At 42.8% G+C, this 24,166-nt stretch overlaps 1 protein-coding gene and 1 pseudogene across 9 annotated transcripts in view; both read right to left on the bottom strand.

The window, feature by feature from the left end:
• Positions 1-24,166, bottom strand: part of CNOT10 (CCR4-NOT transcription complex subunit 10) — a 94,529-nt gene that overhangs the window by 10,132 nt on the left and 60,231 nt on the right. For all 9 annotated transcript variants that reach the window (XM_038002961.2, XM_038002962.2, XM_038002963.2 and 6 more), the window contains 2 exons: positions 5,603-5,716; positions 1,153-1,283 (listed from right to left, as the gene is read on the bottom strand). In XM_038002961.2, the coding sequence (XP_037858889.1) occupies positions 1,153-1,283; positions 5,603-5,716 (245 nt within the window). The remainder of the gene's footprint in view (positions 1-1,152; positions 1,284-5,602; positions 5,717-24,166) is intronic.
• On the bottom strand, positions 10,737-15,654 carry LOC103241832 (protein SGT1 homolog pseudogene; annotated as a pseudogene).

Below are 24,166 nucleotides of genomic sequence, written 5' to 3'. Positions count from 1 at the left end.
ACAGGGGCATACCACCATGCCTGGCTAATTTTGTATTTTTAATAGAGACAGGGTTTCACCATGTTGGTCAGGCTGGTCTTGAACTCCTGACCTCAGGTGATCCACCCACCACGGCCTCCCAAAGTGCTGGGATTACAGGCGTGAGCCACTGTGCCCAGCCGAGAGCATATTTTCTAAAAACCTAACTTTCTTTATGAAATGGAAATTTAATATAAAGCAATTTATTTACTTTTCACATAGTGGAGATACCATTAAAAGATGTCAGAATGCTACCACCCCACTACCATCTCAAACCTGAGCACTAATCTTGAGTAAAGTGAATGTCGCACAGCTTAAATTATTTAATTTTTTTTTTTTTTTTTCCCAGACAGATTGTCACTCTGTCACCCAGGCTGGAGTGCAGTGGCGTGATCTTGGCTCACTGCAACCTCCACCTCCTGAGTTCAAGCGATTCTCCTGTCTCAGCCTCCTGAGTAGCTGGGATTACACGCATGTGCCACCACGTCCCAGTAATTTTGTATTTTTGGTAGAGACAGGGTTTCACTATGTTGGCCAGGCTGGTCCTGAACTCCTGACCTCAGGTGATCCGCTCACCTCGGCCTCCCAAAGTGTTGGGATTAGAGGCATGAGCCACCACGCCTGGCAATTATTTAAAAATTTAGCAATGATTTAAAACAAACTTTTCTCTCTTTCCTTATTTTTAAAATAGAGACAGGGTCTCACTAGGTTGCCCAGGCTGGTCTCGAACTTCTGGGCTCAAGTGATCCTCCTGCTACAGCCTCCCGAAGTGCTGGGATTACAGGTGTGAGCCACTGCACCCGGCCTGAAACTGACTCTTGAATGCAGTATTTTTACACCCCTATGGATTTTAGAATCACTCCAAAGGAAAACAAATAAACAGTATCAGAACCACATTAACCATTCTAACAGTACCAGCCTTTCAAAAGTGAGAATTTAGACAATGTGACCATTAACTCTCAGGTCTACTTAGCAAACAACTGCTACAAAGTAAATACAGACAAAAATGTGGAAAGCCGACCTAAAACTTTTCTCCTCATTACCACCATGCCCTGAAATTTCCACACATCCTGAATTATGACAGGAAGGAAATGGAAACAGTGACCAGTTGGGATCAAAGGTGTCCTTATTAACCTTGGTCCTGCTCATTTGAAGAGATCCCTAAGGAGACATCAGTGACATTCTCCGGGTTCAAGTGAGTAATGGCATCAGATATTCTGTCGAGAGAGATGAGGGCTTCTGCAGCATATAAATGTCCCAAAAACCTAAAATGAAAAAACAGATTCCAAACTGAAAAGTACAACACTACAAAAATACCCAATGTAAAATAATGCTGGGTATATTATGTTATTATACATTGGATATATGTCTCATATTTCATGTCGTTAAATTGAAATCTAAATTTATTTAGGTAAAACGAATCAACTGGCTGGGTATAGTGGCTCATGCCTTTAATCTCAACACTTCAAGAGGCCTAGGTGGGTGGAATGCTTGAACCCAGGAGTTTGAGAACAGCATGGGCAACATGGCAAAACCCTGTCTCTACAAAAAAAATACAAAAACTAGCTGGGCGTGGTGCTATATGCCTGTAGTCTCAGCTACTCAGGAGGCTGAAATGGGAGAATCACTTAAGCCTGGGAGACTGAGGCTGCAGTGAGTGGTGATCATGCCACTGTACCTCAGCCTGAATGACAGAGTGAGACGCTGTCTCAAAAATAAATAAATAAATAAATAAAAATAAAGAGTTACTTGACGGGTGTGGTGGCTCATGCCAGTAATCCCAGCACTTTGGGAGGCCAAGATGGGCGGATCACGAGATCAGGAGATTGAGACCACCCTGGTTAATATGATGACACCCCGTCTCTACTAAAAATACAAAAAGTTAGCTGGGCGTGGTGGCGGGTGCCTATAGTCCTAGCTACTAGGGAGGCTGAGGCAGGAGAATGGCGTGAACTCAGGAGGCGGAGTTTGCAGTAAGCCGAGGTCAAGCCACTGTACTCCAGCCTGGGCGACAGAGTGAGACTCTATATCAGAAAAAAAAAAAAAAAAAAAAAAAGAGTTACTTAAATTTTCTCTCTTTAAAAACATCTTAAGGCCGGGTGTGGTGGCTCATGTGTGTAATCCCAGCACTTGGGAGGCAGAGTGTGAGGACTGCTTGAGCCCAGGAGTTCAAGGCTGCAGTAAGCTATGATTGTGCCACTGCACTCCAGCCTGGGCCATGGAATGAGACCCTGTCTCTAAAAAAATATATAAATACTATAACAATTTTCATATTAGCTAAGTAGAACAAAGTATACATATCAATTCAGAAAGTAGTTCGCAATTGGCAAATTTATGCCGTTCTATAGAGAGAGATCCAAGAATAGATGCCCGTGTGTAGAGCATGAGAATCAGATTCCTCCAGTCTCCGCTGCTAGAAGAGTCTAAAAGCACCAGAGCACCAGATCAGATTCTATTTGAAAGGTTTCCTGCTTTCGCATCATCTATTTTATCCCCATGAATGCCAGGTCAGATGCACACCCTCCTGGCTTACAACAGCCTACTTCTTCCAGTCTCTTACTTCGAGCCATTTTCCTGATGATCACCTGATGGATTTTTTCAAAATTAAAATAGCCTTAGACATACTTCATCCCTGCTAAAAATGTGTCTCTCTCTCTCTTTTTATTTTTCTTTTTGAGATGGAGTCTCTTGCTGTGTTGCCAGGCTGGAGTGCAATGGCACGATCTTGGCTCACTGCAACCTCTGACTCCCTGGTTCAAGGGATTCTCCCATCTGAGCCTCCTGAGTATCTGGGATAACAGGCACATGCCACCATGCCTGGGTAATTTTTTGTATTTTTAGTAGAGACGGGGTTTCACCATGTTGGCCAGGATGGTATCAATCTCCTGACCTCATGATCCATCCACCTCGGCCTCCCAAAGTGCTGGGATTACAGGCGTGAGCCACCACGCCTGATTTTTTTTTTTTTTTTTTAACTGGGGACCTTCTGATCTGCTCAAAATCTTAATGACTTTCTACATAAGAACAACACAAACTAAACTTTTACAGTTTTAAAGCTCTCCAGGTTTGGCGTGGTGGCTCACACCTGTAATTCCAGCACTTTGGGAGGCCGAGACGGGCAGATCACCTGAGGTCAGGAGTTTGAGACCAGCCTGACCAATATGGAGAAACCCCGTCTCTACTAAAAATACAAAATTAGCTGGGAGTGGTGGTACATGCCTGTAATCCCAGCTACTTGGGAGGATGAGGCAGGAGAATCGCTTGAACCCAGGAGGTGGAAGTTGTGATGAGCCAAGATCACACCACTGCACTTCAGCCTGGGCAATAAGAGCAAATACAAAAACTAGCCAGGCACGGTGGCTCATGCCTGTGAAACTCCGTCTCAAAAAAAGAAAAAAAAAAAAAATTAGCAGGACATAGTGGCGTGCGCCTGCAATCCCAGCTACACAGGAGGCTGAGGCAGGAGAATCGCTTGAACCGGGGAGGCAGAGGTTGCAGTGAGCTGAGATCATGCCACTGCACTCTAGACTAGGCGACAGAGTGAAACTCTGTCTCGAAAAAAGAAAAAAAAATTAGCCGGGTGTGGTGGTGGGCTCCTGTAGTTCCAGCTACTCGGGAGGCTGAGGCAGGAGAATCGCCTGAACCCAGATAGTAGAGGTTGCAGTGAGTTGAGATTACACCACTGCACTCTAGCGTGGGTCACAGAGAGAGACTCAGTCACACACACACACAAAGTCCAGTTCTCTCATAATGGCCGTATACACCACAATCTGAACACCAGCAGGAGCTGCAATTCCCAACGTTGGTATTTTGAGTTGGGCAATGGTAAGAATGGAAGGTACTTTAGAGGCAACCCAAATGCCTTGAACTGAAAATTAGGATCTTCCCCATCTCCAAGCCTGAATACTGGACAAGATTTTCTTGCAGAACAGCAGGAGTTCCCTTATATTTGAATTGTGACAAAGTCTCTTAAATTGTTGAATGATTTCTTACTACTTTTTTTTTGAGATGAAGTCTCACTCTGTCACCCAGTTTGGAGTACAGTGGTACAGTCTCGGCTCACTGCAGCTTCTGCCTCCCAGGCTCAAGCAATTCTCACACCTCAGTCTCCTGAGTAACTGGGATTACAGGAGTGCGCCCCCATGCCCGGCTAATTTTTGTATTTTCAGTAGAGATGGGGTTTCACCATATTGGCAAGGCTGGTCTCCAACTCCTGACCTCAAATGATTTGCTGCGTAGGCCTCCCAAAGTGCTGGGATTACAAGTGTGAGCCACCGCGCCTGGCCTTAATTACCTTTTTTTTTAAAAAAAAGCACTAGGTATGTTTGGGGATCACTAAAAAGCAAAAGAGTAAGTAGTTATATTTCGGCATTTATAAGTATATACCTATACGATGAATGAAAGAACAACTGTTCTAATGTTATGCAGAATACTTGTGGCTTTTGATAAAATTTCCAGGATCAGCATCATACAAAAATTTCAAGCTGTATGCAGTTTACTTTTATTTTTTGAGAGGGAGTCTTGCTGTGTCACTCTGCCTGGAGTGCAATGGTGCAACCTTGGCTCACTGCAACGTCCGCCCCCCCAGGCTGAAGTGATTCTCCTGTTTCAACTTCCCGAGTAGCTGGAATTATGGACGCCTGCAACCACACCTGGCTAATTTTTATATTTTTAGTAGAGATGGGGTTTTACCATGTTGGCTGGGCTGGTCTGGACCACAAATGATCTGCCTACCTCGGCCTCCCAAAGTGCTGGGATTACAGACATGAGCCACCACATCTGGCCTGTATTTTACTCAATTTTGATAAAAGAAAAAGATAATGTGCTTTGGAAAATTTTAGAATGACAATGATATTAACGAAGAAGTATTTGGAGTCTCACTAAAACTAGCTCATTTTGGAATGATACAGTAGCTTGGAAAGATATTTTAAAATTCTTATTTGTCTATTTATTTTATTATTATTATTATTATTTTTGAGACAGAGTCATGCTTTGTAGCCTAGGCTAGAGTGCGGTGGTGTGATCTTGGCTCACTGCAATTTCTGCCTCCTGGGTTCAAGCAATTCTCCTGCCTTAGCCTCTTGAGTAGCTGGGACTACAGGCACCTGCCACTATGCCCAGCTAATTTTTTGTATTTTTAGTAGAGGCGCGGTTTCACCATGTTGGCCAGGCTGGTCTTGAACTCTTGTCCTTGTGATTTGCCTGCCTTGGCCTCCCAAAGTGCTGGGATTAAAGGCGTGAGCCACTGTACCTGGTCCCTCAAAGTAGATTTACCACATTGACCAAACTCCTTTTTTATAGGTCTTCTCCCTGAGGACTTGACTTATTTGGGGAATTAAAGTGCTGCAGTGAAGCCTAGAAGTGGACACCAGAGTCCCAAGTTTTTGTCTCCTAATGCTCAGTACAGCACAAGTGAAAACATTTTCACTGCTGAGGCATGGCTTAAAAATGTTCATTTAAACAGCTGCTTTCCTTACAAATATATATTCCACTGGAAGAATAAAAAGAAGCAACATAAACCACAAACCAAGGAGAAACCTCAAAACAAAAGAAACCAGGGACACACAGGGCAAGTCACACTTACTTAAGAGATCCTGACAGCTTGGGCTGCTGAAGAAGTTTATCTGCATGATTCAAAGCCATAAGGTTATCACCCAAAGCCAGAGCCACATAGGCACTGCAAGCAAGTATGGAGCACCTACAACACAAAAGGGAAGGGGCTCATTTTAAAAATTGATAATGGTTATATTTGCTAAATAGGAAAAAAATGCCCTTTAACTGTGACAATCTGGACACCAGGAAAGAGGAGAGGAAGCCACGGTACTAATGGTAAGAATTAGATTGATATATAAAACAATTCTGAAGCACGGTTTGGCTATTTACATAAGTCATCTTCGGCTTTCATCCAATTGACCCATATCGCCAACAAAATAACCAAATGGATTACAATACATAGCCTGTATGTATGTATGCATGCATGTATGTATGTGTGTGTATACATATATATAGAGAGCGAGCCTAATGAGAACTTACTTCCATAGAAGTTTGCTTTTAATAACCTAGGAATAAAGCTATAGAATCAGATCTTATTCTTTCTACATATATTTGTGATATGCTAAGAAATAATTAACTTACTAAAGCATTCATTTACTCTAAATGTTCTTTTCTCAACCAATTAAGTCTACAGTTCTTGCTAAACAACAGTATCAAGAGTAACTAAAAAATTTTATTCACACAGTTACTATTTTTCTAAATGAATACTGAAGGAAAAAAACAGGTTAAACAAACATATGTGAAGACAACATTTAAGTTACATTGATTTTGCAAAGTTGGATTGGAAATCTAAGTTTCTATAATATTTGGTTTTCTACTTAACAGACAGCTCATTTAAAACAAGTCTGGTTAAAGACTTAACACTAATAGATCACTTGAATGTTAAACAACTGCTCCGCAAAGCAATCTTAAAATAAATGCTTGTCAAATAGAAATGAAGTCTGAATGGCGAACCACAAAAGACCTGACTCAGCTATAGGGTTTTGAGTTATGTTTACAAATTACAATACACATATGTATCATTAAGTGCATTCAGGTTGTAATTTTAGTCTAAGGAAGAACGTAACCAGCATATCACCACAGAGTTTTAAAATGCTCTGAAATCCTCTCACTAGAAATGGCTCTTCCTATAAAAAGCACAACTGGGCAAATTCAAAAGTATTCTGTTTCCTCTTCACTTGCTAACTTTTGGTTCCTAGAATCTTAGAAAACTACCCTAGAATTTGGTTCCCAGAATCTTAGAAAGGCAGCCCCTCAACTCTTAACGACACAGAAAAGTAGACTGGTCCTGGAGAAACGTAAGGAAATTGAGGTTTATGCCTTATACTACCATGGGAGGGCTGAAAGACTGTCTAGTGTGGTTCCTTAACTGATGTGGAAACTGAGACTCAAAATGATTAAACATGGTCTTTAACTTAGTGTGTGATTAGTTAGGACTAACATTTGACATTGTACACTCCCAATCTGCTATTCTTCCCATCCAATCACATTGCTTCTTTATTAACTCACAAGACCACTTACAAAAAAACACAGCAGGAAAGATTCTTGTACATTGTAATTTTTCTAAGTTCTAGGCATACACAACACAGGTATTCTAACTTCTCTTTTTTAAACAGGAAGAAAAGTTTAATCCAAACACAAGTTTATATTTTGTCCCTGAGTATATAATTTTCAATCTGAACCTTGTTACAGAGGATAGTAATTTGAGAGCAAGCAAGCAGTGCCACTTCCAAAGGAATTTTCCTGGCAAGCCTACTATCAATATCTCTGGCTCTTCAACAGCTGGCTTTACCACTAAGGTTGTCCCATGGCCAGTCCCTACAATGAACCCTCCCCATGAAGGAAGACTCAGGGACCAGCGGCAGGAGGCTAGTTATCTCCCATCTTCAGAAGCATGTTAGTAGTTAAGTCTGGGTGGCAAGACTGGCGACTTCATTTCTCCTTTTGGCTTACTTGTATTTTTATTTTAAAATGGCAGTGACATTCATTCATTCAAGAAGTATACTGAGTAACTACAACATATCAGATATGTACTGCTTACGAACAAAACTACAGACCATTAAAGGTCTGGTCTCCAGAGGCTCAAGAACACCATTAGTGGCTGGGCACGGTGGTTCACGCCTGTAATCCCAGCACTTTGGGAGGCTGAGGCAGGTGGATCACATGAGGTCGGGAGTTCCAGACCAGCCTGACCAACATGGAGAAACCCCGTCTCTACTAAAAATACAAAATTGGCCAGGTGTGCCTGTAATCCCAGCTACCCGGGAGGCTGAGGCAGGAAAGTCGCTTGAACCTGGGAGGCGGAGGTTGCGGTGAGCTGAGATTGCACCATTGCGCTCCAGCCTGGGCAACAAGAGTGAAACTCTGTCGCAAAAAAAAAAAAAAAACCAAAAAAAAAAAGCAAAAAATTAGTTCAGGGCCCATGTGAATGACAGTCACAAAATTTAATATCCTTTTTTTTTTTTTCTTTTTCTTTTGAGACAGAGTCTTGCTCTGTTGCCTGGGCTGGAGTGTAGTGGCGCAATTTTGGCTCACTGCAACCTCTGCCTCCTGGGTTCAAACTATTCTCCAGCCTCAGCCTCCCAAATAGCTGGGATTACAGGCGTCTGCCACCACGTCCAGCTAATTTTTTTGTATTTTTTAGTAGAGACATGGTTTCACTATGTTGGCCAGGCTGGTCTCAAACTCCTGACCTTGTGATCTGCCCGCCTTGGCCTCCCAAAGTGTTGGGATTATAGGCGTGAGCCACCGCACCCGGCCCAATATCCATTTTCATATGTGACTCTGCCAAAGGTCAGTGTAAAACATAAGCTCCTTAAAAGCAGAAGCACACTTCTGTGGTTTCCTACACAGACTAGAGCAATATCTCACATAGGCAGTAGGTGCTTAATAGGTATTTGTTAAAGAAACACAGCTTTCAACATTTTAAATCTGCTTCTCCAGACCCCCACCTTTCCTGTTGGTAGGTCACTTTGCTCATGAAGCCAACTCTTTTCCAGCTCCCACAAACAGGGGACTTTTCCTGCATGATCTAGGTCCTAGAGTCTAGGACAAGACCCACTTCAGGCAGGCTTGCTGGGAAATGCCTGCCCTGGCCTCTCCCGACAGTAGGTGGGCTATTACTGCTCCAGCCCACTGTCAAACCCACTTTGGGTCCAGAAATCAGTCATGTAAGATTTGCAGCAGGATTCTGTTTCCCAGGAAGCCCAAACTATAATTACGTACAATAAAAAAATCTGCTTTCTTTAACTTCTAAATCAAAGCAGGGTAAAAGACTCTATAAAAAATAATCATTCAATTAAAAGTTTTCAACTGTGAATATGAAACTTTAGGGCTGACATTGTGATTAAGAGCCATCAGGATTAAGCAAGTTTCATTGCCCAAAACTCAAACCAACATTTATGCTCCCTTCTCTTGGTGTGTTACAATCCATCCCAACTCACCTCTCATCACTCTCACACTCATCCTCCTTTTCCTCTTAGAAAACAACACCATACTCTGCACAATTCCTGCAGACTGCTAATGCTAGAAGCACACATGGCTCTACTGAGCCCCCAGAGAATCACTTTACTTTTGATAGTTACTACTTAAAATATTGTCCCCACCCCCACTTCCTCGAGTCACTGTCCAATCTGCTTTACCAATCACTCAGTGGATCTGACAGTTCATCAGACTGGAAGAACTATACCTCAAGGGAAGAGACACTAGCTTTTCCCCCCTGTGGAGGATCTGACAAAACCCCACTCTCCCCTTCACATGCTGAAGGAACTAGCTCTAGGTCGCCAGAATGCCACCCTTGGAAAAGAAGATAAAAAGAGAAGAAGAAGAAGAAAAAAAAAAAAAAAAAGGAAAGGAAAAGAAAGGAGTAAACATTTTCTTCAAGCACCAAGTTACAACAAGCTATGCAAGACTGGGCATTAAAATTTGTCAAGCCATAGATCCTGTGAGTTAAAGAAATCTAAACCAAATATCTGAAATAGTTTAACCCTTATTAAAAAAGGCTAAAATGAGGGTAAATCCAATCAGTCACCATTTGTCAAAGGAAAATAAATTTACAAAGTAGCTTCACAGCAAACATTTGAAAAATTTGCTTAAAAAATCCAATAATGATACAAAAAGTTACTCAGGCGTGGTGGCACATGCCTGTAATCCCAGCTACTTGGGAGGCTGAGGCCGAAGAATCACTTGAACCTCAAGAGGCAGATGTTGCAGTAAGCCGAGATCACGCCATTGCACTCCAGCCTGGGAAACAAGAGCGAAACTCTGTCTCCAAAAAAATAAATAAATAAACATGAAAACAAAAATAAAAAATCTAATAATGTAATTTTTTTTTTTTTTGATATGGAGTTTTGTGCTTGTCACCCAGGCTGGAGTGCAATGGCATGATCTCTGCTCACTGCAACCTCCACTTCCCGGGTGCAAGCGATTCTCCTGCCTCAGCCTCCCGAGTAGCTAGGACTACAGGGATGTACCACCACACCCGCCTAATTTTGTTGTTTTAGTAGAGATGGGGTTTCACCATATTGGCCAAGCTGGTCTCGAACTCCTGACCTCAGGTGATCTGCCTGCCTTGGACTCCCAAAGTTCTGGGATTACGGTCGTGAGCCACTGTACCCAGCTAATAATGTAATTTCTTTCAACAAACTGAATATGGGAAAGTATATACTAAATATCTATATTTTTTTTGGTAATGGTCCTTGGAGAGCCGGGCTACCCCACAGGCAGTATGCCCAGAGTAGCCGAGATTTTTAAATTTCAAAAGAGGCCAGGCATGGTGGCTCATGCCTGTAATCCCAGAACTAAGGGAGGCTGAGGCAGGCAGATCACCTGAGATTAGGAGTTCAAGACCAGCCTGGCTAGCGTGGTGAAACCCCATCACTACTAAAAATACAAAAATTAGCTGGGCGTGGTGGTGTATGCCTGTAGTCCCAGCTACTCAGGAGGCCAAGTCAGGAGAATCGCTTGAACCCAGGAGGCAGAGGTTGCAGTGAGAGGAGATCACGCCACTGCACTCCAGCCTGAAAAACACTGCAAGACTCTGTCTCGAAAAAAAAAAGTAAAATAAAATTTTTTTTTTTTTTTTTTGAGATGGAGTCTCGCTCTGTCGCCCAGGCTGGAGTGCAGTGGCGCGATCTTGGCTCACTGCCAGCTCCGCCTCCCGGGTTCACGCCATTCTCCTGCCTCAGCCTCCTGAGTAGCTGGGACTAGAGGCGCCTGCCACCGCATCCGGCTAATTTTTTGTATTTTTAGTAGAGACGGGGTTTCACCGTGGTCTCAATCTCCTGACCTTGTGATCCGCCTGCCTCGGCCTCCCAAAGTGCTGGGATTACAGGCGTGAGCCACCGCGCCCGGCGTAAAATAAAATTTTTAAAGAAAAAAATTCATGCCAATTTGTCTATAATAATCCAAAAATGTTAAACTTGCCAACCTTCACCTTTTTTTTTTTTTGAGATAGAGTTTTTTGCTCTTGTTGCTCAGGCTGGAGTGCAACAGCATGATCTTGGCCCCTCTGCCTCCTGGGTTCAAGCAATTCTCCTGCCTTGGCCTTCCGAGTAGCTGAGATTACAGGCCCATGCCCGGCTAATTTTTGTGTGTGTGTGTTTTTTTTTTGTGACGGCAAATTTATTTATTTAGTACTTTTTCCATTCCATATCATCAGGAGGATTGATTTCAACTTTCTTTTTACCTACATCAGACCAGTTGGCACTCAAAACTATACTACCAGATTCCATAAAGGATTTGTTCATGGCACATTTCATTTCATCAGAACCATCTGAATAGATCTGCTGAAATAACGTTTAAAGCTGCATTTCCCTCCAACTTTTCATTCTTTTCTTCTTCTTTGATTTCACCCACTAATTTACCCGTTTCTTGTATAAGGAGATGATGATGGCTATAGATAGGTTCTTTACACCTACTATGAATCGTTTTGGCATAGGCACATCTCCTTGCCCCTCTAGCTTTTCCCATCTCACAGCCTCTGGCTTTTTCAGTTTAATTTCAATCTTTGTTGAAACTACTTTAAATGTGCTCTGTTCTGGTATTATAGGATGAAGTTCCAGTTTCAAATTGTAATCCTCCCCAGAAGGAAGTTTAACCAAAGCAGATAACTCTTTTTCTGAAAAGTCCACATTTACATCATTCTTCTGAACATTCTTGATCATAAGTGTAATGACTACTTGAGACTGATACCAGTCACACTTAATTTTTGACTAATGAGTCCACACCTCAGATTCTGAATGATTCTGAGCTTCTTGACATCTTTTAATCCAGACACTGAAATTAGCATCTGCACTATCTAATTTTTGTCCTTCTGTAAAAATTTCTAGGGCAGCAGCATAGTTTTTTCATAATATTCACATATTCCTTTTCTCAACATAGCAGTGGAATTATCTGGATTGAGTTCGACAGACTTCTTTGCATCAGCAACAGTAACACAGTAATTCCCAAGAAGAATGTGACAATAAGCTCTTTGACACGAATATTGTGCATCATCTGGTTTTTGTTTCAAAGCCTTAGTCAGCTCCTCTAATGCCGCTTGGGGGTCCTCGTCTATTACAGTATCCAAGAAGCTTTGGTAAAACCTCTGGGATGTTGCAGGTCCTGCTGCAGCTGCTGCCATCCCTCATAGTCACTGTTGCTGCCGCCGGAGCTGCTACTATCGCAGTTACCACCTACGCCACTGCCCAAGGGGTAAACTTCTCAATTTTTGTATTTTTAGTAGAGAAGGGGTTTCTCCATGTTGGTCAGGCTGGTCTTGAACTCCCGACCTCAGGTGATCTGCCCACCTCGGCCTCCCAAAGTGCTGGGATTACAGGCGTGAGCCACCGCGCCCGGCCAACTGTCAACTCTTAACAGAAGTTTAGATGCTCAATTCGTTTTTAATTTTGTCTTCTGTAAACATTTTGCTAATAACAGTTCTGTGCAAAAAGAATCTTATTGACAAACATAGTTGACACAGTCCAAATCCAACACAAATAGAAGTCTAACACAAAAAAGCTAAAAAAGTTTTATCTTTATCAAATCTAGTATCCCAAAGAACCCAGTCTTATCCTGGGCAGCAAATAAAATATAAAGTCACAGAGACTTAGCATTTTACACATGGACAGGACCTTAAGATCACCTAATCCAATTGCTTTATTTGACAGAAAAGGAAAAGGCGGCCCACAGGGGTTGAATGATTTATCCACATCAGTGGCCCTGTGTGGTTTCCACAGAATGGCTGACCACTATTGTTTTTTTTTTTTTTTTTGAGACGTAGTTTCACTCTTGTTGTCCAGGCTACAGTACAATAGTGTGATCTTGGCTCACCACAATCTCCGCCTCCTGGGTTCAAGCGATTCTCCTGCCTCGGCCTTTTCTACTAGTTGGGATTATAGGCATGCACCACCACTCCCGGCTAATTTTGTATTTTTAGTATAGATGGGGTTTCTCCATGTTGATCAGGCTGGTCTCAAATTCCCAACCTCAGGTGATCCACCTGCCTCGGCCTCCCAAAGTGCTGGGATTATAGTGAGCCATCCCGCCTGGCCTGAAGAATTATTTTAACCCTGGTTTGTGATCAATCTGATCACCAGTTCATCTAAATGAGATCCTTGGAGGCAGATGTGAATCATGCCAACGTGAACACAAATTGCTGATGGCGTGAAGGAAATGTCACACAGGCAGGCTCCTTCTATGGCAGAGTTTGTTAGATGCACAAGTTTCAGGAGGACCACACTCAGTCGTAAGACTGAAATGGGGCTGGACCTCTAGCAAAAGCAACATAAGATTCAAAAGATTATTAGCCATAATCCTCTTTTAGGTATGTCTATGGGCTACAATATCACCAACGGGCTAACAACAGAAGAAATATGGTTTCTTAAGCACACTAAAACTATCTATAATATTTATGTTATCAACCATTTGTTTGATTCATCTTCTTTTATAAACACTGGACCACAGGAGGTACCTTTTAATTGAATGGAAAATAATTCACTAAGTGTCACATTAGTCTGAAAGAACTAATTAAGCTTTATAATTTACACTTGTGGAATAACTTAATGGGCTTAATTAAATTTGCTCCAAACATTTCCTTTTATTCCTTTTGTGGCCTACCATTTTAGAAATGACCAATTAAATTAAAATTTCATTTTCAGGCCAGGTGCTGTTGCTCACGCTTATAATCTCAGCACATTGGGAGGCTGACATGGGAGAACTGCTCAAGCTCAGCAGTTTGACACCAGCCTGGGTGATACAGTGAGACTTTTGTCTCTACAAAAAAAATTTAAAATTAGCATAGCATGGTGGTGCACACCTGTAGTCCCAGTTACTTGGGAGGCTGAGGTGGCAGGACTGCTTGAACCTGGGAGGTAGAAGCTGCAGTAAGCCAAGACTGCTCTCCAGCCTGGGCGACAGAGCAAGACGCTGTCTCCAAAAAAAAAAAAAAAATTTTTTTTCATTTAAATTTTGTATGCTTTGATTTTAATTTCTTGTACAGACATTTCCCATGTTGGCTCCAACATTATTTCCTCCCTTTTTCAGTTCTGTTACACTCTTTTCCAGACTCTTGAACAGCCTCCATTAAGTTCAGCTAATATCACAATCTCAGAAGGAATAACAAAGACATTCTATAATATGCAACATGTAAGAGTCAGTTCACACCCATGACAGTTATTAAGCCACTATGCAACAATGAAATATTGTTACATGACTAAATCTATGAAATTACTTCTTTATTCTTTTTTGTTTGTTTTTGAGATGGAGTCTTGCTCTGTCGCTCAGGGTGGAGTGCAGTGGTGGGATCTTGGCTCACTGCAACTTCTGACTCCAGGGTTCAAGCAATTCTCCTGTCTTACCCTCCTGAGTAGCTGAGACTATAGGCGCACACCACCGCATCCAGCTAATTTTTGTATTTTTTTTTTTTTTTTTTTGAGACGGAGTTTTGCTCTTGTTGCCCAGGCTGGTGTGCAATGGCACGATCTTGGCTCACCGCAACCTCCACATCCCAGGTTCAAGCGAATCTCCCGCCTCAGCCTCCCTAGTAGCTGGGATTACAGGCATGTGCCACCATGCCCAGCTAATTTTGCATTTTTAGTAGAGACAGGGTTTCTTTATGTTGGTCAGGCTGGTCTCGAACTCTCGACCTCAGGTGATCCGCCTGCCTCGGCCTCCCAAAGTGCTGGGATTACAGGCATGAGCCACCATGCCCGGCTAATTTTTGTATTTTTAGTAGAGATGGGGTTTCACCATATTGGTCAGATTGGTCTCGAACTCCTGATCTCAGGTGATCTACCCGCCTTGGCCTCCCACAGTGCTGGGATTACAGGCGAGAGTCACTGTGCCCAGCCCTTTACTTTTTTGACACAGTGTCTAGCTCTGTCGTCCAGGCTGGTATGATCTCAGCTCACTGTAGTCTCTACCTTCTGGGCCCAAGCAATCCTCCCACCTCAGTCTTCCAAGTAGGCAGGACTACAGGCGTGCGCCATCATGCCCGGACCAAATTTTTTGTAGAGACAAAGTCTCACTATGTTGGCCAGGCTGGTCTTCAACTCCTGGACTCAAGGGATCCTCCCACTTCAGCCTCTCAAAGTGCTGGAATCACAAGCATGAGCCACCACACCCAGCTATTTCCTTTCTTCCTCCCTCCCTTCCTTCCTTCATTTTATTTCCATAGGTATTTGGGGGAACAGGTATTTGGTTACACAAGTTCTTTAGTGGTGATGTGTGAAATTTTGGTGCACCCATCACCCGATATTTCTCTACTATTAATAAGACCCTAGTATGTCAAAAAAAATGAAGTTGAACCTTATCTCCTCATCTATAAAAATTAACTCAAAATGAGGCAGGCCACAGTGGGTCATGCCTGTAATCCCAGCACTTCAGGAGGCCGAGGCAGGCAGATCACCTGAAGTCGGGAGTTTGAGACCAGTGTGACCAACATGGGGAAATCCTGTCTCTACTAAAAATACAAAATTAGTCAGGTGTGGTGGCACATTCCTGTAATCCCAGCTACTCGGGAGGCGAGGCAGGAGAATCGCTTGAACCCGAGGTGGAGGTTGAGGTGAGCCGAGATCACACCATTGCACTCCAGCCTGGGCAACAAGAGCGAAACTCCACCTCAAAAAAAAAAAAAAAAAAAAAAAAAATTAACTCAACATGGATCAAAGACCTAAATGTAAGTGCTAAAACTTAGAATTCTTAGAGGAAGACATGGTAAATCCTCATGATCTTGGATTTAGTAAAGAAGTCTTAGATATGGTATGAAAAGCACAAGAAACAATATAAGAGTTAAATTTCATCAAAATGAAAAATGTTTATGCTTCAAAGGACACCTTCAAAAAAGTGAAGAGACAACACTCAGAATGTGAGAAGATAACTACAAGTCATATATCTGATAGTTGCATCTAGGACATATAAAGAACTCTTGGCCGGATGCGTTGGCTCATGCCTGTAATCCCAGCACTTTGAGGCCGAGGCAGGTGGATCACCCGAGGTCGGGAGTTCGAGACCAGCCTGGCCAAGATGGTGAAACCCTGTCTCTACTAAAAATACAAAAATTAGCTGGGTGTGGTGATGCACGTCTATAATCCCAGCTACTCGAGAGGCTGAGACAGGAGAATTGCTTGAACCTGGAGGTGGGTGAGCCAAGGTTGCACCACTGCACTCCAGCGTGGGCAACAGAGTGAAACTCCATCCCACCTGCCCCCTCCCCTGCCAAAAAAAAAAAAAAAAAAAAAGAAAAAAAAAAAAAGGCCGGGCGAGGTGGCTCATGTCTGTAATCCCAGTACTTTGGGAGGCCAAGGTGGGTGGATCACTTGAGGTCAGGAGTTCGAGACCAGCATGGCCAATATGGCAAAACCCTGTCTCTACTAAAGTACAAAAATTTGTTGGGTGTGATGGCAGGCACCTGTAATCCCAGCTACTTGGGGCTGAGGCAGGAGAATCGCTTGAACCCAGGAGGCAGATTTTGCAGTGAGTTGAGGTGGCGCCACTGCACTCCAGCCTGGAGCAACAAGAGTGAGACTCTGTCTCAAAAAACAAACAAACAAACAAAAACTCTTATAACTCAATAATAAAGACAAATAACCCAATTAAAAAATGGGCAAAGGATCTGCATAAACATCTTTCCAAAGAAAACATACAAATTGAGTAACAAGCACAGGAAAAGATGTTCAACATCATTGTTCTTCAGTGAAATGGATATCAAAGCCACAATGAGATACCACTTGCTACTCATTACAATATATAAAAAGATGTGGTACAATAATAAGTGTTGGTGAGAATGTGAAGAAACTGGAATCCTTTACGCTGCTGGTGGGATTACGGACTGGTGTAACCAGTTTAGAAAACAATTGGGTGCTGAGTGTGGGGGCTCACACCTGTAATTCCAGCACTTTGGGAGGTTGAGGTGGGTGGGTCACCTGAGGTCAGGAGTTTTAAGACCAGCCTGATCAACATGGAGAAACCCTCTCTCTACAAAAATACAAAATTAGCTGGGCATGGTGGCGGTGCATGCCTGTAATCCCAGCTACTCAGGAAGGCTAAGGCAGGAGAAATCGCTTGAACCCAGGAGGCAGAGGTTGCAGTGAGAGATCATGATATTGCCCTCCAGCCTGGGCAACAAAAGCAAAACTCCATCTCAAAAAAATAAAAATAAAAAAAGTAAACATCTGGCAATTCCTCAAACAATTAAACAGAGCTATCTGTGACCAGACAATTCCACACCCAGGTATATACCAAAGAGAAATAAAAACAAATGGCTGGGCACGGTGGCTCACACCTGTAATGTCAGCACTTTGGGAGGTCAAGGAGGGCGGATCACGAGGTCAGGAGATTGAGACCATCCTGGCTAACACGGTGAAACCCTGTCTCTACTAAAAATACAAAAAAAATTAGCTGGGCTTGGTGGCAGGCGCCTGTAGTCCCAGCTACTTGGGAGGCTGAGGCAGGAGGATAGCGTGAACCTGGGAGGTGGAGCTTGCAGTGAGCTGAGATTGTGCCACTGCACTCCAGCCTGGGTGACAGAGTGAGACTCCATCTCAAAAAAAAAAAAAAAAGTTCACACAAAAACTTGTAGATGAATGTGTATAGGAGCATTATTCACAATAGCAAAAAGATAAATAATCCACATGTTCCATCAATGGATGAATGGATAAATAAAATGTATGTCTAGATAATGGAATCAAAAGGAATAAAGTACTGATACAAGCTACAACTTGGATGAACCCTGAAAACATTATGTGAAGTGAAAGAAGTCAGTTACAAAAGCTCACATACAGATCATTCCATTTATATGAAAGTTCAAAATAGGTAAATCTATAAAGACAGAAGGTAGATTAGTTAGGAATGAGGAAGGGGGGTGGTAATAGCTAAGTGTATAGGGTTTGTTTTGGGGGTAATAAAAATGTTCTAAAATTGACTGCTGATGGTTGTACATACTATGAAAATAATAAAAACCATGGATTGTATACTTCTAATGGATTAACTGTATGGCATTTGAATTGTTTCAATAAAGCTTTTTTTTTTTTTGAGACAGAGTCTCACTCCATTGCCCAGGCTGAAGTGCAGTGGCGTAATCTTGGCTCACTGCAACCTCTGCCTCCCGGGTTCAAGTGACTCTCCTGCCTCAGTCTCCTGAGTAGCTGGGACTACAGTTGTACACCACCACACCTGGCAATATATATATATATATTTTTAAGACAGAGTTTGGCTCTTGTCCCCCAGGCTGGAGTGCAATGGCACAATCTTGGCTCACTGCAACATCTGCCTCCTGGGTTCAATCGATTCTCCCGCCTCAGCCTCCCAAGTAGCTGGGATTACAGCTGGCTGCCACCACGCCCAGCTAATTTTTGTATTTTTACTAGAGATAGGGTTTCCCCATGTTGGCCAGGCTGGTATCAAATCCTGACCTTAGGTGATCCACCCACCTGGGCCTCCCACAGTGCTGCGAATACAGGCATGAGCCACCACACTCACCCCCTGCCCCCGGCTAATTTTTGTATTTTTAGTAGAGACGGGATTTCGCCACGCTGGCCAGGCTGGTTTCAAACTTCTGAACTCAAGTGATCCACCTGCCTTGGCCTTCGAAAGTGCTATGATTACAGGCGTGAGCCACTCATCTGGCCACAAATAAAGCTATTTTTTCTTTTTTCTTTTCTTTTTTTTTTGAGACAGAGTTTCACTCTTGTTGCCCAGGCTAGAGTGCAAGGGCACGACCTCAGCTCACTGCAACCTCTGCCTCCCAGTTCAAGCGATTCTCCTGCCTCAGTCTCCCGAGTAGCTGGCATTACAGGCATTTGCCACCACCCCTGGCTAATGTTTTTGTATTTTTAGTAGAGATGGGGTTTCTCCATGTTGGTCAGGCTGGTCTCAAACTCCTGACCTCAGGTGATCCACCCACCTCAGCCTCCCAAAGTGCTGGGATTACAGGCGTGAGCTACCACGCTTGGCCAATAAAACTATTTTTTATTTTTGAGACAGGGTCTCACTCTGTTACCTAGGCTGGAGTGGAGTGGCGTGATCTCAGCTCACTGCAGCCTCAACCTCCAGGGCTCAAGTGATCCTCTTGCCTTAGCTGCCCAAATAGCTGGGACTACTGGTGTGCACAATCACATTAGGCTAGTTTTTTTGTATTTTTTATAGAGACAAGGTTTCACCATGTTTCCCAGACTGGTCTCAAACTCCTCAGCTCAAATGATCCACCTGTCTTGGCCTCCCAAAAGGCTAGAATTACAGGGGCAAGCCACCGCACCCAGCCTTGATAAAGCTATTTAAAAAAAAAAAAAAAAAAAAAAGGTGGCCGGGCATAGTGGCTCACGCCTGTAATCCCAGCACTTCAGGAGGCCGAGGTGGGCAGATCATGAGGTCAGGAGATCAAGACCATCCTGGCTAACACGGTGAAACCCCGTCTCTACTAAAAATAGAAAAAAGTTAGCTGGGAGTGGTGGCATACACTTGTACTTCCAGCTACTCGGGAGGCTAAGGCAGGAGAATCGTTTGAACCCAGGAGGCGGAGCTTGCAGTGAGCCGAGATTGCGCCACTGCATTCCAGCCTGGGCAACAGAGACTCCACCTCAAACAAAAAAAACAAAAACAGGCTGGGTGTGGTGGCTCACACCTGTAATCCCAGCACTTTGGGAGGCAGAGGTGGGCAGATCACTTGAGGTCAGGTGTTTGAGATCAGCCTGACCAAAATGGTGAAACCCTGTCTCTACAAAAAATACAAACATTAGCCTGGTGTCATGGGCAGCTGTAATCCCAGCTACTTGGGAGGCTGAGGCAGAAGAATAATCTGAACCCAGAAGGCAGGGGTTGCAGTGAGCCAAGATTGTGCTACTGCACTCCAGTCCAGGCCAGAGCAAGACTCCATCTCTAAATAAATAAATAAATAAATAAATAAATAAATAAATAAATACCAAAAAACATACCAGAAGAAAAATACATGATTCTATTATAATCAATCATTGTATTTAAAAAACCTATTATCTCCCAAATGGATGTAGCAAACACTCACATCTAAATCAAAGCATATAGCCAAAATATCAATCCTGCCCAAGAAACTATGTTCTGAGATGATTCCTTTGGGTATTAGGCCTTTTAATGAAAAGAAATTTTCTAAAGAGATAAATAATTCAGTTAAAACTTGTGGTACAAAAAAATTGTGGCATAGTAACAACACTCACACACGTAAAAATCATGTTATACAAACATTCAAACACACTTGTCTTAAAATCTTAGAGCAGCTCTATTCAAGAGAAATATAATTAGAGCCACAGCCAACTGCAGTGGCTAACACTTGTAATTTCAATGCTTTGGGGGGCCAAGGTGGTAAGACTGCTTGAGCCCAGGAGTTTCGCTTCAGCTCAGGAGTGTAAGACTACACTGGGCAACACAGCGAGACCCTGGCTCTACAAAAAATAAAAAAGTAGCTAGGCATGGCGGTACGTGCCTGTAGTCATTTTTTTTTTTTTTTGGGCTGGGGAGGACGGAGTCTTACTCTGTCGCTGGGCTGGAGTGCAGTGGCGCAATCTCAGCTCACTGCAACCTCTGCCTCCTGCATTCAAGCAATTCTCCTGCCTCACCCTCCTGAGGAGCTGTGACCACCACGCCCAGCTAATTTTTGTATTTTCAGTAGAGATGGTGTTTCACCATGTTGGCCAGTATGGTGTCGATCTCTTGACCTCATGATCTGCCTGCCTCAGCCTCCCCAAGTGCTGGGATGACAGGCATGAGCCATCACGCCTGGCCCGCTTCATCTATATTTACAGCAGCTCCCATGGCTTGCATTACTGCCTGAGATCTGCCTCCTGTCAGATCAGCAGCAGCATTAGATTCTCATAGGAGTGCATATCTTATCGTGAACTGTGCCTGCAAAGAATTTAGGTTGGGTGCTCCATATGAGAATCTAATGCCTGATGATCTGTCACTGTCTCCCATCACCCCCGCATAGGACCATCTAGTTACAGGAAAACAAGCTCAGGGCTCCCACTGATTCTACATTATGGTGAGTTGTATAATTATTTCATTATGTATTACAATGTAATAATAACAGAAATACAGTGCACAATAAATGTAATGTTTTTGAATCATCCTGAATCCACCTCCCCTGCAACCCTTTCCACAGAAAAATTGTCTACCACGATCCCAGTCCCTGGTGCCAAAAAGGTTGGGGTCTGCTGCTTAAATTGATGCATTTACATTTCTTTCCAGTCAATTCCCGCAACCACTGTTCTGATTTCTAGCAACATAAATTAGTTTTGTCTATTCAGAAAGTTTTGTCATATAAACGGTATAAATGGAATCACACAGTATATACCTCATGCGAAGGAAAAGCAGAAACAAAAATGTTTTGAGATTCATCCATGTTAACTTGTGTATTAGTAATTGGTTTTGGTTTGAGACAGGGTCTCACCTTGTCACCCAGGTTGGAGTGCATTGGTGCAACATCAGTTCACTGTAGCCTCAAACCTACAGGGCTCAGGTGATCCTCCCACCTCAGCCTCCCGAGCAGCCAGAACTACAGACGTGCAGCACCAAGCCTAGCCAAGTTTTTGTACAGATGGGGTTTCACCATGTTGCCCATGCTTGTCTCAAACTCCTGGACTCAAGCAATCTGCCTGCCTGGACCTCCCAAAGCGTCAGAATTACAGACATGAGCCACTGTGCCCGACCTCATTGGTTCTTCCTTATAGCTGACTAGTATTCCAAAATACAAGTGTAATACAACTTAGTTATCCATTCTTCTACTGATGAACACCAGCTATGTCTAGGTTTTGTCTACCAGGAGTAAAGCTGCTATAAAATTCTTTTGTGGACAAGTTTCTGTTTCTCTTTGATAAACATCTAGGAACAGAATCACCTTAAAATTTCAAAGTCATAGCATTTATTTAATTCCAGGGCACTGAATGTTTGTGTGAGTGTGTTATCTCCTTAATTGAATAAAACTTACGGCTTCATACAGCACTGAGTGGTTCAGAAACTGAAGCAAATTTCTAAAAGTGTCATTATATATACAGTTGGTGCCTGGAATCCACAGGTTCCAAATCTGTAGATTCAACCAACTACAAATAGAAAATATTCTAAAATATAAAAATAAAAAACAACACTACAACAATTTTTTAAAAATTAAAAACCAACATAGTATGATAACTGTTTATACAGCATATACAGTGCACTAGGTATTATAAGTACTTTAAAGATGACTTAAAGTATATGAGAGAAGGCTGGGCGCAGTGGCTCACGCCTGTAATCCCAGCACTTTGGGAGGCCAAGATGGGTGGATCACTTGAGGCCAGGAGTTCAATACCAGCCTGGTCAACATGGTGAAAGCCTGTCTCTACTAATAATACAAAAATTAGCCAGGTATGGTGGCACACGCCCGTAATCCTAGCTACTTAGGCTGAAGCAGGAGAATCGCTGGAACCCAGGAGGCGGAGGTTGCAGTGAGCCAAGATTGAGCCACTGTACTCCATCCTGCGTGACAAGAGTGAAACTATGTCTCAAAAAAATAAATAAAATAAAAATAAGTAAAGTATCTGAGAGGATGTGCATAGGTTATGTGCAATTACTACACCATTTTATATAAGAAATTTTGTATCTGAGGACTGTGGTATCTGTCGGGGGCCCTGGAACCAATCCCTCAAGGATACCAAAGGATGACTATGTAACTTTCTTCATCCATTATATCTCTAAGTTCATCCAAATCTTACCATTAAACTAGTTAGTTAATTTCTGAGACATTTTCCTAATTTGGGGCCACATTTATTTCAATTGTGAGAATATTTTTCTGAAAACTACCTTGATTTAATATAGAATCTCACAACTTCTCTATTATTATCTGCCTTCTAAAATCATACTTGATAACTTGGTTAGAATGAAAGTTTTTGTACATAAACAAAAATACTCAAGGGGCTATGAACCCATATCATAAAAAGTGGCCACTGGAAAAGTCATGCTAATTTACTGCATATCAGTTATGCTGGAAACAGAAAATGGGGCTTTGCATTGGTGTCTTGGGTATTATTGAGCCCAAGGGGTCAAATATAATAGTCCATAAAAGCTAAACTATACACTAGTCACATTTTCAATAACCTAAGAGTTCAGGACAGAAACAGATGAAATCTCGAAGAATTCCACGATCTTAAAACACAGTGCTCAGGCTCCTTATATAGAAGACAGCTGGCTCCTGCCACAGAACTGCCCTTTAACACACTCAACTGCATTGTGAGCTTTATGGCTTTGAAAATTATGACACAATTCTTTTAAAACTCCTCCCCTTCACCATTTGTGTCCACATTACCATTGCTACTGTCTGGCATAGCAGTCCTTTTTATAAATCTACCCTAAGGCTCCTTCCATCTTGTACTGTTTCCTTTCTCCCTCCCATCTGCTCCGTAAGAAAAAAATATATATATATACCACAGAATCCACCCTTGCCTCACTTTATCATGACGGCATTCCCTATGGAAGCCCTTTGCTTCTTTTCACACACACACACACAAAAACGGAAGTGATATTATTTTCTCTGAAAATCATCAATCCTCCTATGAGATATGCAGAGCAAACAGCTGTACCCATGAAAGGTACAAAACTCTTTTGAGAGTAATCCCACCCTGTATACACACTTCTCTTTAATGACATTCTCAGAAGGTAAAGTTAAATTACACAACTCTGCAGATGTTTAACCATTATAAGACAATATACTACTTTTTGTGTGTGTGTGAGAGACAGAGTCTCAGTCTGTCCCCCAGGCTGGCGTATAGTGGCATGATTTCGGCTCACTGCAACCTCTGCCTTCTGGGTTCAAGCAGTTCTCCTGCCTCAGCCTCCTGAGTAGCTGAGACTGCAGGTGTGCGCCACCATGCCCAGTTAATTTTTTTTGTATTTTTAGTAGAGACAGGGTTTTGCCATGTTGGCCAGGCTGGTCTTGAACTCTTGACCTCAGGCGATTTGCCCGCCTTGGCCTCCCGAAGTGCTGGGATTACAGGCGTGAGCCACCGCACCTGGCAGAAACAATATACTTCTTAAATTGCACACATAAATAAAGCAATCCTAAAATTAGTACTCATTAAGCCAGGTGGGTGGCTCATACCCATAATGCCAGCACTTTGGGAAG

This window comes from Chlorocebus sabaeus, chromosome 15 (assembly GCF_047675955.1).
Source record: "Chlorocebus sabaeus isolate Y175 chromosome 15, mChlSab1.0.hap1, whole genome shotgun sequence".
Lineage (NCBI taxonomy): Eukaryota > Metazoa > Chordata > Mammalia > Primates > Cercopithecidae > Chlorocebus > Chlorocebus sabaeus.
This window is presented reverse-complemented; position numbering and strand designations above follow the sequence as displayed.